This window comes from Staurois parvus, unplaced genomic scaffold (assembly GCF_062004578.1).
Source record: "Staurois parvus isolate SC_StPar_1 unplaced genomic scaffold, SC_StPar_1.0 ptg000142l, whole genome shotgun sequence".
NCBI classification, from domain to species: domain Eukaryota; kingdom Metazoa; phylum Chordata; class Amphibia; order Anura; family Ranidae; genus Staurois; species Staurois parvus.
The window spans coordinates 3,223,521-3,240,628 of record NW_028317938.1 but is presented as its reverse complement, the minus strand read 5'-3'; the positions used below and the strand labels follow the sequence as shown (position 1 = coordinate 3,240,628).

The 17,108-nt window shown below is 40.7% G+C and overlaps 1 protein-coding gene across 1 annotated transcript in view; it reads left to right on the top strand.

Annotated features, from left to right (window-relative positions):
- HNF1B (HNF1 homeobox B) overlaps positions 1-17,108 on the top strand; it is a 96,535-nt gene that overhangs the window by 70,885 nt on the left and 8,542 nt on the right. The window contains exons 5-6 of the mRNA XM_089673597.1: positions 8,694-8,854; positions 13,457-13,598. Of these exons, the coding sequence (XP_089529723.1) occupies positions 8,694-8,854; positions 13,457-13,598 (303 nt within the window). The remainder of the gene's footprint in view (positions 1-8,693; positions 8,855-13,456; positions 13,599-17,108) is intronic.

Genomic DNA, 17,108 nt, shown 5'->3' with positions numbered 1-17,108 from the left:
CAATACGTATAAATTAATTGGTTTATGTGAAAGTTATAGCGTTTACAAATGGCAGTATATATACTAGGATTTTTTTAATTTTTACTACTAATGGCGATCTGCGACTTATAGCAGGACTGTGTAACAGCGGCAGGCATTCTAACAGGCTCAAAAACAGGAAGGCCAGATTAGAGTTTGCCAAACGACATCTAAAAAAGCCTTCACAGTTCTGGAACAACATCCTATGGACAGATGAGACCAAGATCAACTTGTACCAGAGTGATGGGAAGAGAAGAGTATGGAGAAGGAAAGGAACTGCTCATGATCCTAAGCATACCACCTCACCAATGAAGCATGGTGGTGGTAGTGTCATGGCGTGGGCATGTATGGCTGCCAATGGAACTGGTTCTCTTGTATTTATTGATGATGTGACTGCTGACAAAAGCAGCAGGATGAATTCTGAAGTGTTTTGGGCAATATTATCTGCTCATATTCAGCCAAATGCTTCAGAATTCATTGGACGCCGCTTCACAGTGCAGATGGACAATGACCCAAAGCATACTGCAAAAGCAACCAAAGAGTTTTTTAAGGGAAAGAAGTGGATAGTTATGCAATGGCCAAGTCAATCACCTGACCTGAATTCGATTGAGCATGCATTTCACTTGCTGAAGACAAAACTGAAGGGAAAATGCCCCAAGTACAAGCAGAAACTGAAGACAGTTGCAGTAGAGGCCTGGCAGAGCATCACCAGGGATGAAACCCAGCGTCTGGTGATGTCTATGCGTTCCAGACTTCAGGCTGTAATTGACTGCAAAGGATTTGCAACCAAGTATTAAAAAGTGAAAGTTTGATTTATGATTATTATTCTGTCCCATTACTTTTGGTTCCTTAACAAGTGGGAGGCACATATGCAAACTGTTGTAATTCCTACACCGTTCACCTGATTTGGATGTAAATACCCTCAAATTAAAGCTGACAGTCTGCAGTTAAAGCACATCTTGTTCGTTTAATTTCAAATCCATTATGGTGGTGTATAGAGCCAAAAATGTTAGAATTTTGTCGATGTCCCAATATTTATGGACTTGACTATACACGTGATTTTGCACACCTGTGCCTCCCTGTAGCAGTATATCTGCTATAGGGTGGACAGGAAGCATTTAAGTTACATAGAAACATTGGAGAATTGTTCCTGAGAATGAACGCTCTTGGGTTGAATTGTATTGTAACTGTACTGTCTCTCTTTATTTTGTAAAGCGCCAGGCAAACTGTTGCTGCTGTATACATCCTGTGTAAGAATAATAATGATGTTTGTAGGCTCTTCTATGGCCCTGGCTTATCCTGCTCAGGGAACAATTTAATAGCTGGGGTGCACCCACAGCTTTGCCTTCTTCATGGGTATGCATCTACTGTATGACCTGGCCAATGTAGCTTTGTCAGATGGCATCTTTTGTTCTTGGAAAGAAAGCCAAATAAATTGCAGCCAGCCTTTATTGTAAAATCTAATATCCATTCAATCAGTATTACACTAGGCAAGAAATTGGAAGTTTCAAAACAGTAAAGCCAGCCACACATGGATCGAGATTCAGCCGCTTCAGCTGGGACTGGCTGAATTTTGATCCATGTATGGGAAAGTTGGTTGTACACAAGTCTATCTATCATTCAACTTGTGTACAACCATCCAGTTGCAAAATTTTCCCTTGCTCAGAGCTGACGGTCAATGTATTCTGACGGTGAGGAAGTCTCCCCACTGTCAGAATACAATAACCCAGCGTGGGGGACTCACACACATTCGATGTGGATGGGGGAATTGAGTCATTTTCTTTTGTTCAACCTGCTAGTTGAATGAAAAAAAAATGTCTCATGTATGGCCATCCCAAGATCTGGGGTCCATTGGCAAATAATTAAAAAAAAACTGCTAATCTACAGCTATCCTAAAACTACATACTGTAAATAGTCAATAGAGAATATTTGCAATGTTAAGGGATGTGGTGCAATAATCATATCTAGTCTCTCACTCACCACTTTACTATTACTACATACTGTAAATGCAGACATGATTTTTCCTAGGATTATATACCAAGCAATTATTTCAATTCAGTAAAAAAGCACAAATATGTATTCTTTATTTACAGCCTAACCAGATTTTTTTTTTATGAAAGCAAAATGTTTTTCCCTCTGCTGTGACAAATTGAAAGTAGTTAACACTGGCTTTTTGTTTGGCTTGCTTGATCAACGGTGGGGTAATGTAGGAGAAGCTGAACTCTGTGGACTTGCCTTTTTTTCAAGCCTAATAACTATGCAGCTATGCATGAGGTTAAAAATACGGTAAAAGAATGTGTGTAACATTGCCTGGGTTAATTAATGTTTATACTGCATGAAGCGTGGACTCTGACAAAGGCTTTCTTATTTCTAAAAATGTTTTTACCACAAGTATTAGTAACCTTTCTTTTGTTAGATAAAGATTTGATCAATGATAATGATAGCAGCAGAAAACACTTTTAATAATTATAACACTTTTAATAAATATTATTATCTGTGCAACTGACTGTATAACAACTGTTATTTAGGAGGAAATTATATTTCTTAAGAAGCATTTGTATACAAATGTCAACATAAATATATGCCTTTTTTATGTTTTTATTATTCATAAACATTTTAAGAAAATAGAATCCAAAGTATATTTGTCACCTGTAGTGGCCTATCAGGTTTTATTTTCTTGTATAATGAACTGAGTTTCGAATCTGAGGAATCTGAGTTTACCCTGCTTTTCATCATAAACGTTCTTACATGGATTAAAGCAACCTACCTCCAATAATCTACATATTCATATCTATATGGTTGGCATGCTGACAAGTTGAATCAATTTGTTTAACCAGTCCTGTGTTGGAAAGCTTGTTACAGTGACTTTACTGTTCGATATTTATTAAAATAAGTTCTCATCTCACTCACTTTATGAGCTACAGTCTTCAGCAGAAGTTTCATAGCCAACTCATTTTCAGTGACTGCATTTGCCATCCTCTAGTGATGTATCTGACACACCTGGAAGTGTCGGATGCTGACAATCCTACTGAAGGCCATAGTTCTGATCTTGAAGTAACCAAAGTGAGGACTCACCTTCCACCAAAGAGGTATTAAGAGTCTTCTAGGGAGCTTTTATAGATTATTCTTCAAGCAAGAGTCATTTTAAAAGTAGTTGGCTTGTCTTGTGTGGAAACCTGCAATTTCCTCCTGCGGTGTCCAAGTCTCATTTCCTATTCTGGATGAAGGACTCCCATCATCAACTGGCACAAATAATTACCCAGGGCACTTTCCCCATTAGGCCATTCTGGTATCGGCCCAAACTGTCTCATTAATACATTTGTTGGAGCAATGGCAACTCCTTCTTCTCCTCTGTCTCACCCTTGATTCCTTCTCTAGGGACCTTGATTCATTTGAATCCCTTCTTTTGCAGGATTCACTCCCAGGCCATACTCTCTCTTTGGTATATAAGGCTTTGGTGGCAAAAATTCACCCTGATTCCCAGGAATACACACTAACATTGTTACACCGGATTTACGCATCTGTATCCTATGTTTGCTGGCATTGTCATGTTCACAGAGGGTCGTTTGGTGGGAATGTTCCCGCTCTATGCCTTTTAGGAATTGATCCTGCGACTTTACACCACTGTTGCTGGAGTGACTGTCCTTAACTCCCCTCATGTAACCCTGCTTCCAATGCTGCCAGGCTCTTTCAAATTTAGTAACAGAAGCGTTCACTGGCATTGCCTAACGCCAGCCAGAACTACTTCCAATGTTGCCAGGCTCTTTCAAATTTAGTAAGAGAGGCAGTCTCCGGCATTGCTAACGGCAGGCAGGACTGTGATCCCGCTCCATTGGCGGACAACTCAGTTTCCCTTCGTAGTGGAGTGGGTAATGGAAATGGACCACATTGAGCAATGGAGTCCCTCCTGGCCTGCGAACTGGATACCTATGAACAATTCCACCGTACCTGGCTTTTTTGGAAGATGTTTTGAGAATCCTCTGAGCTTGGAGACCTTCTGGCAGGGCAGGGTTAAAAATCTAGCCCTGGAGTATAGACGTATACTGATCCCTATGCTCCCTTCTTGCTATACCTACACATATCCTTTCTTTCTGTTCTTCTACTTTTTTTTCCCCCGTTCCTCACACATTACACACTCTGAACTCTGAACTGGGACTGAACTGAAGGGGCATCTACCCACATTGCTTCAGAGTTATCATAGTTTGCTCATACCCCTGTTGAGTGACTCACGCAATGCTGTTCCCTACCTTTTCATGCTTAACTGTGATGCCCATCCATGGAAGAGTTTATGTGCATATTTTATGGTCCCAGCCAGGGGTGGACTGACAATTCATGGGGCCCCCGGGCAATAGGGGATCATGGGGCCCCTGTGTCCTTGCCCAAACTCAAAAAAGCCTATGAAAAAGGTACCAGGAGCATCTCATGGGGCCCCCTACTTACCCTGGGCCCTCGGGCAGTGCTGAGTTTCCATATGGTCAGTCCGCCCCTGGTCCCAGCACTTTGCAACTTACACCTTACATGGGGGTTTGGACAGTGAATGCTACTATGTTTAGTAATACACACATTTGTTTTGTTTTTTTTCTTTACTGTGTTTTCATTTATTTTTACTGTGTACTTTTTTACTGGGTACTTCTGTAACTTTTTTTTTCCATTTTTCATATTTCCTGTACAAATATAAATCTTTTCAATAAACTCAGATTACAGATTAAAGTGATTACAATTGCTAGAAGAAGACTTTTTTTTTTAGTAACAATTTTGTTACTGTTTGTTGTTGCTGCTTATTATTTAATTAGTATGAACCAGGAAACAAAATCTCAGCTTCCATAAATTTTCAATTCTTTGCCCAAATGCCCTAATAGATTACATTATTTAGACATGCTTCTAGAGATGGCCCAGCAGTAGAAAGATACTTTAAAGTGGTTGCAAATCTCAGACATGGAATATGAACAAAGCATATCCTTCAATAGTGTGTACTTGTCTCAGTCCAGAGTGTAATTTCTGTCTGCTGCTTTGTTCCTCTGCTGTCAGCATCAATCACTTTTGACAAGTTTTCCTGACACCAAGAGAAAAATGATGACAGGGGAGGGAGTTCCAGCAGATTGACACCCTCAGCTCTTTTCCTGTGAGCTGTGTGGAGGAGGTGTTTCTCTCCAAACAGCTCTCAGAGCTCTCCTCACTGAGCTCTGCAGGGTGTAACTTCAGCTCTCTGCCCCCTTTTTCCTGAACTCTCAGGAAAGCTTTAGAAACAAACCACTTTGAACAGATGTAGCGAAGAGAAGACTGCAGATAAATAGGTACAACTTATATAGGAGGCTTTGTTTCATCTCTGTGTATCACCTGAGACCAGTCACTTCAGTGAGTATATGTAAGGGTTTACACCACTTTAAGGTCCTAACATACAGAAGCCTTTAAAACAGATTAGGGTAGAGTTTAACAACACTTCAGTGTATGATCTAAACACTTCCCATGGGCATGGTGCAATCTTGATCTCACAAGGGAAAGCATGGGCAAACATTTGCAAAACTTCTCAACTGGTAGTGGTTTCTAAGTGTAATCTACTGTTGGGGTCTATAAATGAACTAACTAGTTACTACATGTCTTGAAATATGTAGGATATGATCATAATCATCTGCAGTGTATAATTAATATTAACCACTTGCCCTCCAGAGGATTTCCCCCCCTTCCTGACCAGGCCATTTTTTGCCATATTGCACTGCATTACTTTAACTGACAATTGCGCAACGCTGTACATAAATTACATTTCTGGTTTCTGTCCTTTTTTTCCCTCAAATAGAGCTTTCTTTCGGTGGTATTTGATCACCTCTGTGGTTTTTATTTTTTGCGCTTTAAACAAAAAAAGACTGCCAATTTTGAAAAATAACAATACAATATTTTTGACTCTTTGCTATAAAACATATCCAGTAAAAAAAAAATAAAAAATCTAATTTTGTCATAAATTTAGACCAAAATGTATTCTGCTACATGTGTTTGCTAAAAAAAAATCCTAATACGCGTCAATTAATTAATAGGTGAAAGTTATAGCATCTGCAAATGGCGGTATATATATATTGTAATTTTTATTTTTATTTTACTAGTAATGGTGGCGATCAGTGACTTATTGCAGGACTGCGGTGAGCATTCTGACACTGGGGGGAACTGACTTGGTGTCACTGAAATCCCAAGTGACACCAATAATAAAAAGCACTGACACTGTACTAATGACACTGGGCAGGAAAGGGTTAACATTTGGGGCAATCAAAAGGTTAACAGTGTGCTGTGTTGTGTTGTACATAGTGTGCTGTGTGTGATTTACTAGGGAGGCATGCTGTGCAGAGCAATACAAAGCAGCCTGTTTGTGCTGACAGGGGAGAGATCTGTATTGTTTACATACAGAGCTCTCTTCTGTCAGCTCTGCCAACGATCACCTGAACGAACCCTGATGATTGACATGCCAAGGAGCCAATAGTGGCGCTGGTAGGGATTGCGTGCGTGCCTCCTACCCTTAAAAACAAAATAACGTATATATACGTGATTTTGCGCGTCCCTGCCACCCTCTAGCAGTACTTCGGCGGTTTGGAAACGGTTAAAAAAATATATTACTCTTTTTTGGGCAAACAGTGCAGATAACAAACCATCAATAGAGCAGAAGTGAAAATGTCCCCCGTAAAGTCACAGACAGCAATAATAAATCCTGATTGTGAATCTAGCCTTAAGCTGGCCATACACGGGTCGAATTCCGAAAGAATTTTCTTTTGAAAATCTTTTCTAAGAATTTTCATTTGAATTTCGCACCATTAGTGGGTCACAGAAATGGCCGATTTTCGTGCGCCCATTGCATTCGAGTGATTGGGCATGTTGGAAATTTGTTCAAAAAACGAATGAATTTCTAATCGATGATGGTAGAATCGTGCAAGAAATATAAACCAAAAAGAATTGAGCAAGAGCTGCGACCTGGAAAGAAAAGAAAATTCTTGTCCACGAAATTCCTTTTCTTTAGCAACATGAGGTGAAACTGAAGGCTTGGTTGGTTGAATTTCGAAATCAATGGTGGCACTGGATTACAAAACGCACAAAGTTTCAGATTTTCTAAAGAAAATTCATTCGGAATTCAACCCATGTATGGCCTGCATTATGTGCTATTTAAAAATGTTTTGTTACACCAAGATCGGTGTGATAGGATACTTTCCACATTAAAAGATGGGGCTGTTTACATCTGGGAAACCAGAAGTGATGAAAATTATTATTAATATTATTATTATACAGGATTTATATAGCACCAACAGTTTGCTCAGTGCTTTACAATATAAAGGGAGACAATATAGCAACAATACAGTTCAATACAAGAGCGATAGGAGGGCCCTGCTCCTTGAAAATGCTTGTTGCTTCCGGTTTCCTATACCATAAAGCTCATTGGGGACCTTTTGGTCCTTGACATGTTCTATGGTGAGCCAGTGGAAGTGCTGGCTTTCATTCCGGGCTTGCCAGAGGGACAGTATAACCCGGGGAGGCATTAGAGGGAGGGAAGGGGGGGGCACCCCTCTCGCCGCCTGTAAAAGCAACCCAGTAACCAATTAGCCACTATGATGGCTTTTACATAAAAGTTGGCTGCTCACTGAAAAAAAGCATAACTGGACTGGAGCTTACATGTCTTCGTTTTTTTATTTTAGTTGTAGAAATTTTGGGTATGATTTTATTATATTTATTAACCTCCCTGGCGGTATTCCCGAGTGTAGCTCGGGGTTAACTTTCAGTACCAGAAGTGGTAACCCCGAGCTACACTCGGGAATACCCTGCAGCGTTGCTCTGGGATTCCCTCCAGCACTTACCTTGTCCTGCGCTCCCACGATGTCCCCCCTGCAGCATCCCCGGCCATCTCCTCTGGCCGATGCCGGCATCTGTCTTCCGGGTTCCGGTCCCTGCGAGCGTCGGGATGTATGAGACGTACACTAAAATCTGATAGTATTACATTACTGTATCAAACCATTTCACATACATTTTGTCCCTAGCAAGGGCGGACTGACCATTAGGAAACTCGGGCACTGCCCGAGGGCCTGGGGTCAGTAGGGGGCCCAATGAGATGCCCCTGGTACCTTTTTCATGGGCTTTTTTGAGTTTGGGCAAGGACACAGGGGCCCCATGATCCCCTATTGCCCAGGGGCCCCATGAGTTGTCAGTCCGCCCCTGGTCCCTAGTGCTTTGTTCTGTGCCCTGCCTGCATTTTTACTGTTCTTTCTGCCTGGAAACTGAGAAACGTCCATGGCGTCCAAAAAGCGTCCCTTTCGGTTAAAAGTGATTTTACACCTGCTAGAATGCAGCGATAGTAAATTAGAACCACTTGCAGAATTGAGTGAATTTCAATGTTTTATGTTTGATTACATTATTATTACAATTTATCATTATTATATTATAATTTTTTATGATTATTTATTATATTATAATTTATGATTTCGTGTTTCAAATTTTATCATACCCGGGATGTTTACTAGACTCTTGTTCGGACAGATTTCAGTGAGTTATTCCTAAAAATTACAGGCCTACACTAAAAAAACTACATATTTCCATGCAAAAAAATGTACCGCTTTGAGCACAGAAATACTGACATAATCAGACCGCAAGGGAGGTTAAATACCTCCATGGTATAAATAATATAAGTGTTCATTGATATATGTTTTCAGGTGTACGATACAGTCAGCAAGGAAACAGTGAAGTCACGTCATCATCATCGATTAATCACCATGGTAACAGTGGCATGATGACCAGCCAATCAGTCCTCCAGCAAGTTTCTCCAGCAAGCTTGGACCCTGGCCATAACATGCTTTCACCTGATGGTAAATTGGTGAGTACACCTGGCCTATTGTAGCTGTGGAACTGATAAGATAAGAGAGACAAGCAAGCAAAACACACAGTATTCCTTTTTTTTTTTTTTTTAGGTTCTCACAGGGTCAGCAGTAAACAAAGAGGCATTGTGGATGAAAAAAAAATCATGAATGCACAGTTTGCTCTAAAATGCAGTACTCTGACCCACTTTAAGGCCTTTTTTGAAGCTGACCAATAAATGTAACAAAGAGCTGTTCACTTTTTATTGATTAAATGCCTTACAAAATAGGAAAGTGGGTGGAACAGTGTTTGTTTTTCCTCGCAGATGACATGCACATTGATAAAGCTGGCTCTCCTAAAGCCTTCTCTTCTAAAGAAGTTGGCTAGGTGTAGACAGGACAGGATTTTTTTCACTTAAGGCAAAATACTTTCCCTTTTCTTTTTTGGTAATTGCCCACCTTATTTCGCAGCCTGTTAGTAATCAGTCCGGAGGCGTCAAACGTGTCATTAATGAGATAATCACCTTGCCGAGTCTCAATGCCAGCCATACATGGGTCGAAATGCCATACATTCAAAAATCTGACCTAAGAATAATCGACTGATTTTTGCTCTGTTAGTGGGGCAATGGCACTGGCCGATTTTCGTGGTTCCTCCCCATTTTGTTTATCGGGTACGCTGGAAAATTCGTGAAAAACAACCGATTTTCAAAATCATTGGTGGCACCATCGGATTACAGAGCGAACAATGTTTTTGATTTTCGATAGAAAAATCATTCAGAATTTGACCCATGTATGGCCTGCTTAACCCCTTCACGCCGTCACCTCCCGGCCCTTTAAGGGCTCCAGAAGCCGGGAGGCGGGGTGGAGTTTAGGGTCATGTGACTGCCGTCACTCGCCGTCACATGATCGGGAAAGGTCCCGATCGAAAGAGGAGATCGGGACCTTTCCTTGAGTACAGGACATGTGTGCTGGGAGCGCGCAGGGCACGCGTTCTCGGCAAATATGTCCTTTTTTAATAGAACGCATATGTGCGGCCGCTCGGCGTCTAGGCCCAGACGCCGAGAGGTCACACATTGTGCGGCCGGCGTGAAGAGGTTAACATTTTTTGGTCCCTTTTATCAGTTAGTATCAAGGCAGGTTTATACTAAAACCCCTGGTTCACATATATGCAGCCATGCGGGCCACGTTTTTCACGGGCACGAGAGCCCATTCATTTGAATGGACTCCCGTACCCGTGACACCCTGCACTTCTTTGGAAAATGCAGCCCACACGGGAACCTCGGTTCCCAGTACGGTTGCGTTTTCCAGTGCAGGTGGCGTGCCAATAGAAGTAATGGCACCCGCCCGCAGGTCTCCATATCTCTGTGCTCGTGGTGCAGCTGCACGGATTTTCGTGTGGATCCACAGCGGCACCACCCACACAGATGTGAACCTAGGGTAACAGTGTTATTTGTTGACATGTACACGATTAATCAGGTATGATATTTTTAATTATCAGTGCATGCCCTAAAGAATAGTTTTATATTCCACCAATGATCTTGAGAAATTAAAATGTATTTTTATGAGTAAAGTTACTAAGAGTCAAGTATACATATATATTACAGATGGTTAATCTCCAAGGCTTTTCACAATTTTTTTAGTAATGCACTATCACTAGATTTTCTAATCCATTTACAAATATCAAATAGTTTAAAAATAGTTTATAGGCTTTTGTCTGCATCCATCTTTGAAACTGCCACTTCATCATACATTCCAATGTAAAAGATTTTCTAGCAAAAAAATCAGAAATGACCTATACATCCCTACAGATACTATCACAGTGAGCACATAGAATAATATCCACACTGGTGAAGGGCCATGTGCATGCAGATCTCTTGCCATGCTAAATGCAGCCTGTATACGCTTCAGCACTGGGAGGGAGGATCCATACATTTAGAATTACCCCCTCAACCCTCCACTCTTCATTTTACTTAAAGGATAAGTTCACCTTTCATAACATGTTAGATGTTACACCCATATTCAAGGTGTAACATGTAGCATGTTACCATCGGACAGGCTCCTGAACCCCCCTGATCCCCATTGTGACAGCTAGTGGAAGTTCTTCTCTTCCCCACTAGCTGTCACAATTTTAAATAACATGCTGTGCAGTTTTCCCACGCTTGGCCACTTCATTCATTTACAGTATTCTGTGAATGAGAAAACTACAAATTCCGGCAGCCTTTGCGGCTGTTGGCTTGTAGTTTTCAATGAACTACCACAGCGCTGCACAGTAGTTTATTGAGCCTTTCTGTCAGGAAGTGACGGCCTGCCTTACCAGGATGTATGAGCAAGCATATATTAACTGGTCAGGAGGAGACCTGCAAGTCACCAGCATTCTGCTGATCACTGGTTCAGTGTTTTAGAGCAGGGGTCTCCAAACTTTCTAAACTGAGGGCCAGTTTTCTGCCCTTCCAAACTTTAAGGGGCTGGAATGTGGCAAGTGGGAGTAGAAAATATACTGGTGTCAGTGGGAATAAATTGTGTCCCCTCTTTGGTAGTAGGGGGAGGAATAGTGTCCCATGGTTAGTGTCAGTGGGAGGAATAGTGCCCTATCTGTGTCAACAGGAGGAATAGTGCCCCGCCTGTGTCAATGGGAGGAATAGTGCCTCATCTGCGTCAATGGCAGGAATAGTGCTCCATCTGTCTCAATGGGAGGAACAGTGCCCCATCTTTAGTATTGGGGGAAAATAATGACCAATCATTGGTGTCAGTGAGAGGAATAGTGCACCATTGTTGGTGTCAGTGGGAGAAATAGTACCCCATTGTTGGTGTCAGTGGGAAGAATAGTGCCTCATTGGCAGTGTCAGTGGCAGGAACTATGTCCCACTGTTGCTGACAGTGGGGGAATAATACTCCCCCAAGGGCCGGATGAGTAAGAAAAGGGCCGCAACCGGCTCTATGCCATAGTTTGGAGACCACTGCTTTAGAGGATCCACAGAAAATAATAAATGCAATTTTTTGTTAAAAGGTGATCTTATCTGTTAAAAAGAATGTGGATTAATCCAAGAGTCTTCTTGCTTTTCCATCCCAAGTGCCTTTTCTTCTTCTAGCAAAAATATATAATTTTTTTCAAAGCAAGCTTTCCCATGTTGACATTTTGGCTGCTAATATGCAGCTGAATAATCATGTATTATAAAAGAAAGCTGATTGTATGTATGGGCTTTTTGCTTAGGGTACCAACATTTCAAAACTCAATGTGTAGATTTATGGTAGTAGTAGTTTAAGGGGACTTTGACGGTATCAGATGTTTCAACATCAAAAACCATTTCATATTCTTTTGTTAAAATAAATATAGTTACTCAGCATACATAAAAAAAACCCACTACAATGTGCTCCAATTCCTAAATCAAAAATATTTGACACTTTAAATGAACCTTTTTCTTCCTGGCTTGACATATACATTAAGACACTGACGTTACAATCATGTGACCATCTTGTCTTTGTTACATTAGTATAGTCACCATGCTTATTTCATAGTTTTAGATCAGTGGTTCTCAACCTTCCTAATGCCGTGACCCTTTAATACAGTTCCTCATGTTGTGGTGACCCCCAACCATAAAATTATTTACCCAGTAATTATAATTCATGAGTGTCGTTTTGCCTCCAATACTGCTGCTTTCAACACAGTAGCTGCTTTTAACACAGTAGCTGCTCTTTACACATCGGAAATATGTGTTTTCTGATGGCCTTAGGGGACCCCTGTGAAAGGGTCGTTCGACCCCCAAAGGGGTCGCGACCCACAGGTTGAGAACCACTGTTTTAGATTGACTTGTTAGTATTCCTAAAACTGGTCATATGATGATGTATCCTTGAGCCTGTCCTACGCATTTCTGGGGTCAGTATCTTAATGTATATGTTGAGCAAATAAAGAGTCAATTGCCTAGCACTGCCTCTCCTTTTCATTGAAAGTCTAATTTCTTTCTCTGGTCACCTAAAATAGCTTCATGCCTACAAGCATTCCAGCCAATCTTATAGGAAGATTTTTTGTTAAAATGAGTGATCTCTTTAATTGTATGTTTTTTAACCCATCCAGGCACTCAGCTTGGTAGTGTATTCTACCTATTTAAGAATTCTTTAATTCTCTCCAAATGATTTTTTGCAATACTTTTTGCTGAAACACAAATATTTCAAAAGGCAGCTTTTAAAGCTGCCAAAAGTGAGATTCCTTTTAACTTTTAAAATGTATTGCTTTGGCACATATTATTAATATTATAACGCCATCCTTTAGGCAGTGCATAGTTTATTCAGACCAGACCAGTCAAAATGGCAGGATGCATTATTGGCCTGTGTGTAAATGGCTATTTCTATAAAAGCATTGCATTTAGCATTGCAAAAGTTCTGTAAAAAAAAAATCATCCATCATAAGGTAAAGTCTTAGAAGTTGCACAAGTACATTTTTAAAGCGATATGCTATATTTTTTCAATGTCATGCATAATATACCATTTATTTTCCTTTATTCATATTTTTTTTCCTGTGCATTGCTGACATTCATCATCTTCATTAAAGTGGTTTCCTGCATCACAAACTTTCATTTTATCTATTTTCTAATCACACATTATTTTTTTATTTTTTTTTTTTACAGATATCTGTGTCAGGGGGAGGACTACCACCAGTGAGCACACTGACGAATATCCATAGTCTATCCCAATCAGTCCACCACAACTCCCAACAATCACAAAACCTTATCATGGCACCCATATCTGGAGTCATGGCAATAACGCAAAGTAAGTTGGCAAAAGGATTTGTTTCAAACTTGCCTATTGGTTGGTGTTACACCAAAAAAAATCAGTTTCATGTTGTTTTCAGAAATAATAATAAAATATTTTATAATAATAAAAATTTGGAGAAATAAACCTTCACATACTAAGCCTTGGATGCAAGCAGCATCGAGGTAGTCAGATAAAGGATTTGGTATGGATCTGTCAGTGCAGCATGGTCTTGCAGAATGTGGACTTTTGCTGGGTAGAAACACAGGCAATTAAAAAAATGTAACCAGCTTTCAAATGCAAAAATGCAGCTGGATCAAGGTAACCTACTGACTTTCTTTCATATACATATAAATATACAAACTGTTGGTTCCAGATTACCTGGATCAAATAAATTATTTTTGTGATCAAATGCTGGGTTAAAGTGGTGAAAATTACTATAAAATTATCATGTGAATGGCCATCAATATACTAGTTCAGAGATTTCAATTAAATGGTAACTGTAGCATATTATCATTAAGTAGTCATTTTGGGGAGATTTACTAAAACTGAGTCATGCATAATCTGGTGCAGCCAGATCTGGTGTCAAAGCTTCATTGAAAATTCTGAGGTTAGGAGCTGATTGGTTACTACGCAGAGCTGCACAAGATTCTCAGTGCACCAGTGTTAGTAAATCTTCCCCACTGTTTGCTCATTTTGCAATCACAAAATACCCCAAATATGTTTCCTCTGTAGTGCTGCCCAACACTATACCCCCAATATTGTATTCTGTCCAGGGATTCTTTTTCCCTAGGTGCATTATTTTGTATTTAGAAACATTGAACTGCAGTTTCCACTTTGACCAATCTTCCAGCAATGCCAAATCATGTTCCATGATATAGACACTTCCAGGGATATCAACCAAATTGCACACCTTTGTGTCATCAGAAAAACAAAAAAGGAATGGGTGTGTAGGACTGTAAAAGTGAAGTCACTTTTAATATGCTATAATTTCAAGAAGGATCACCTGAATGGAAGGTCAGTGGAGCATCATATTCCAAAATGGGCTCTGTTTAGCAGACGAGAATATGATTATACTGAGGGGTGATTTTAAAATGTTGTTTAGAATTAGAGTAAATATGCCTTAAGCCAGCCACACATAGGTCGAACTCTGAAAGAATTTTCTTTCGAAAATCTTTTCTAAGAATGTTTGTTCAAATTTCAATTTTCGATTTTCAAGCGGCCATCAAATTTGAGTGATCGGGCATGTTCGAAGTTTTTTGAAAAGTCAACGAATTTCGAATTAATGATGGGAGAATCATGCGGGAAATATAAATGAAAAAGAAATGTGCATGAGCTGTGGTCTGGAAAGAAAAGAAAATTCTGGGCCACGAAAATTCTTTTCTGTAGCAACACAAGCTGAAGTTAGAAGACGGTTGGCTACCATGCACAGCTGCCCCAGATTCTGAGAGCACCAGTTTTAGTAAATCTCCTCCTTTGAGTTATTAGTCTAATGTTTGTTTTGAAGGTCACATGTGATTGTGTTTTGTATATAGTTTAGGAGGTGCTTTCTCTACAAGCTAACTTTATGTCAGGCTGACACTTATCTCTTGGTGATAAGCAGTTGAGATAAAAATTAAGCCAACCACAGACATGACATGACAGTCCCCTAGTGCAGCCATATTAAATCAAATGTCAATGTCATGTCTAGAAATCAGACAAAGTTTAATGAGCAACGTGATCAGCAAACCCAGGAAAAAATTCAGTAAACTTAAACATAGTGCTGAACCCCATTGAAGTCTATGGGAAGTCTTGTTTTTTCCAGCCGATTTTAAAGTATTGTTAAAAAAGGGCATGGGTAACTGAGCACTGTCATAGGAAACATGGCAATGCAAAAAATGCAAACATACAAAAACCAGATTAACTATGTAACTATGTAAAATGAAAATGGGCAAACAGGCAGGATTTTTAATACAGAACTTTGCCTCTTCTGCATTAAAGTTACCTACCTGCTTCTCCACCTTTGTACAGGGAGCTGCACATTCACAGCTCACAGTACAAATTCAGCAATGCCGAAGCTGATGGAACTCCCGCACTTCTGCAGGAGTGACATCATCCCTGTCCAGGCAATGAAAGCGGTCAGTGATTGAGACCTGGAAGCTGGCCACCTGAAGAGGTCAGCGGCTGGCAGGGACCTTCGAGATGCTACATTGCTGGAGCCAAGGTGAGTATAGTTCCACTTTAAAGAGCATGCTATGGGGAACACTGCACAGCTGCAAAGCATTAGGATGTACTCCCTTATAAGTTCCCTTTTTTTTTTTTTTTTACAAACAGCAGTCAGGGATCTTTTATTTAGCGGTGTGTCCCTCCCCATAGACTCCCACACTTTTAGTCTCTAAAAATGTATAAAAGATCCTTATCAAGGCATGCAGCTCAGCTGGCATGCCCCCCTATCCCCCCCCCCATGCACACACCTCTTGAACCATACCTTGATTTTTACCTATGCCACTCCCATCGCAAATGACAGATCCCCGTGGTTTCTAGAATGTCAATGATGTCACCCAGTATCCCTGTCGGCTTGTTTAAAAAAACAAGTGGATGGGAACTGCCATGTCAATTAGCGGGAGTAGTGCTGGCACCCCCTAAATGACAGATTTATGGCTACATAAGCAAACTGGCCTAATATGATTGTGCACCGAGCTGTGAACTGTTTGGGTTCAGTTCAAACTGAAGTGCAGCCTGAACCTCAGTCATATTTATGAAGATGTGATTAGATAACCTGTCCCAAATGCTTTCGGTTTCCCTTGAGACAACAGAACCATTACTCATCTTCTCCCTTTAGGATAAGGAAAGTTTGCAAAGGCTGTCCAGAGCTAAAAGCTGAGAATGCCTTAGGTTCCATGCACACGAGCATTTTTTAAGCTCCTAGAAGCTAAATAGTGTTATCCTGTGTCCATGCACACTACTTTAGGCTACGAGCATTTTTTTGAGCTTCAGTGTCTAGGGGCAGAAAAATAAAGTTAACAACATCCCGATATTGGTGCGCAAAACGCGGTGTGATGTGCAGAATCTCATCGCATGGTTGTGGATACCCATGCAATCTGATTTTAGTGCAGGGTCCTGCACCTTTTTGGTGTGGATGTGGTGCGATTTGAGCCATACAAAATGGATGGCTCCAATTGCACCACACAGAATTTGCATGTGATTTACACAGGAATGCAGTGTGGTTCCTGTGCGAATCACCATAAGGCATATGTGTGAACCCGGGCTGAAGAGAAATCACCATGTAGTACTAAGTAGGAAGCATAAGGCTGCCTATGTTATACCCAAATATGGCTGTTGTCAGGGGCGGACTGCGGACTGTCACTGCCTGAGGGCCCGGGGTCAGTGGGGGGCCCCATGAGATGCCCCTGGTACATTTATTTGTTTCAGGTACTTATATAGCGCTGTCAATTCATGCAGTGCTTTACATATATGTTGTATATTCACATCAGTCCCTGACCCTGAAGGGGTGTATAATCTAAGGTCCCTAACTTACATTCATACATA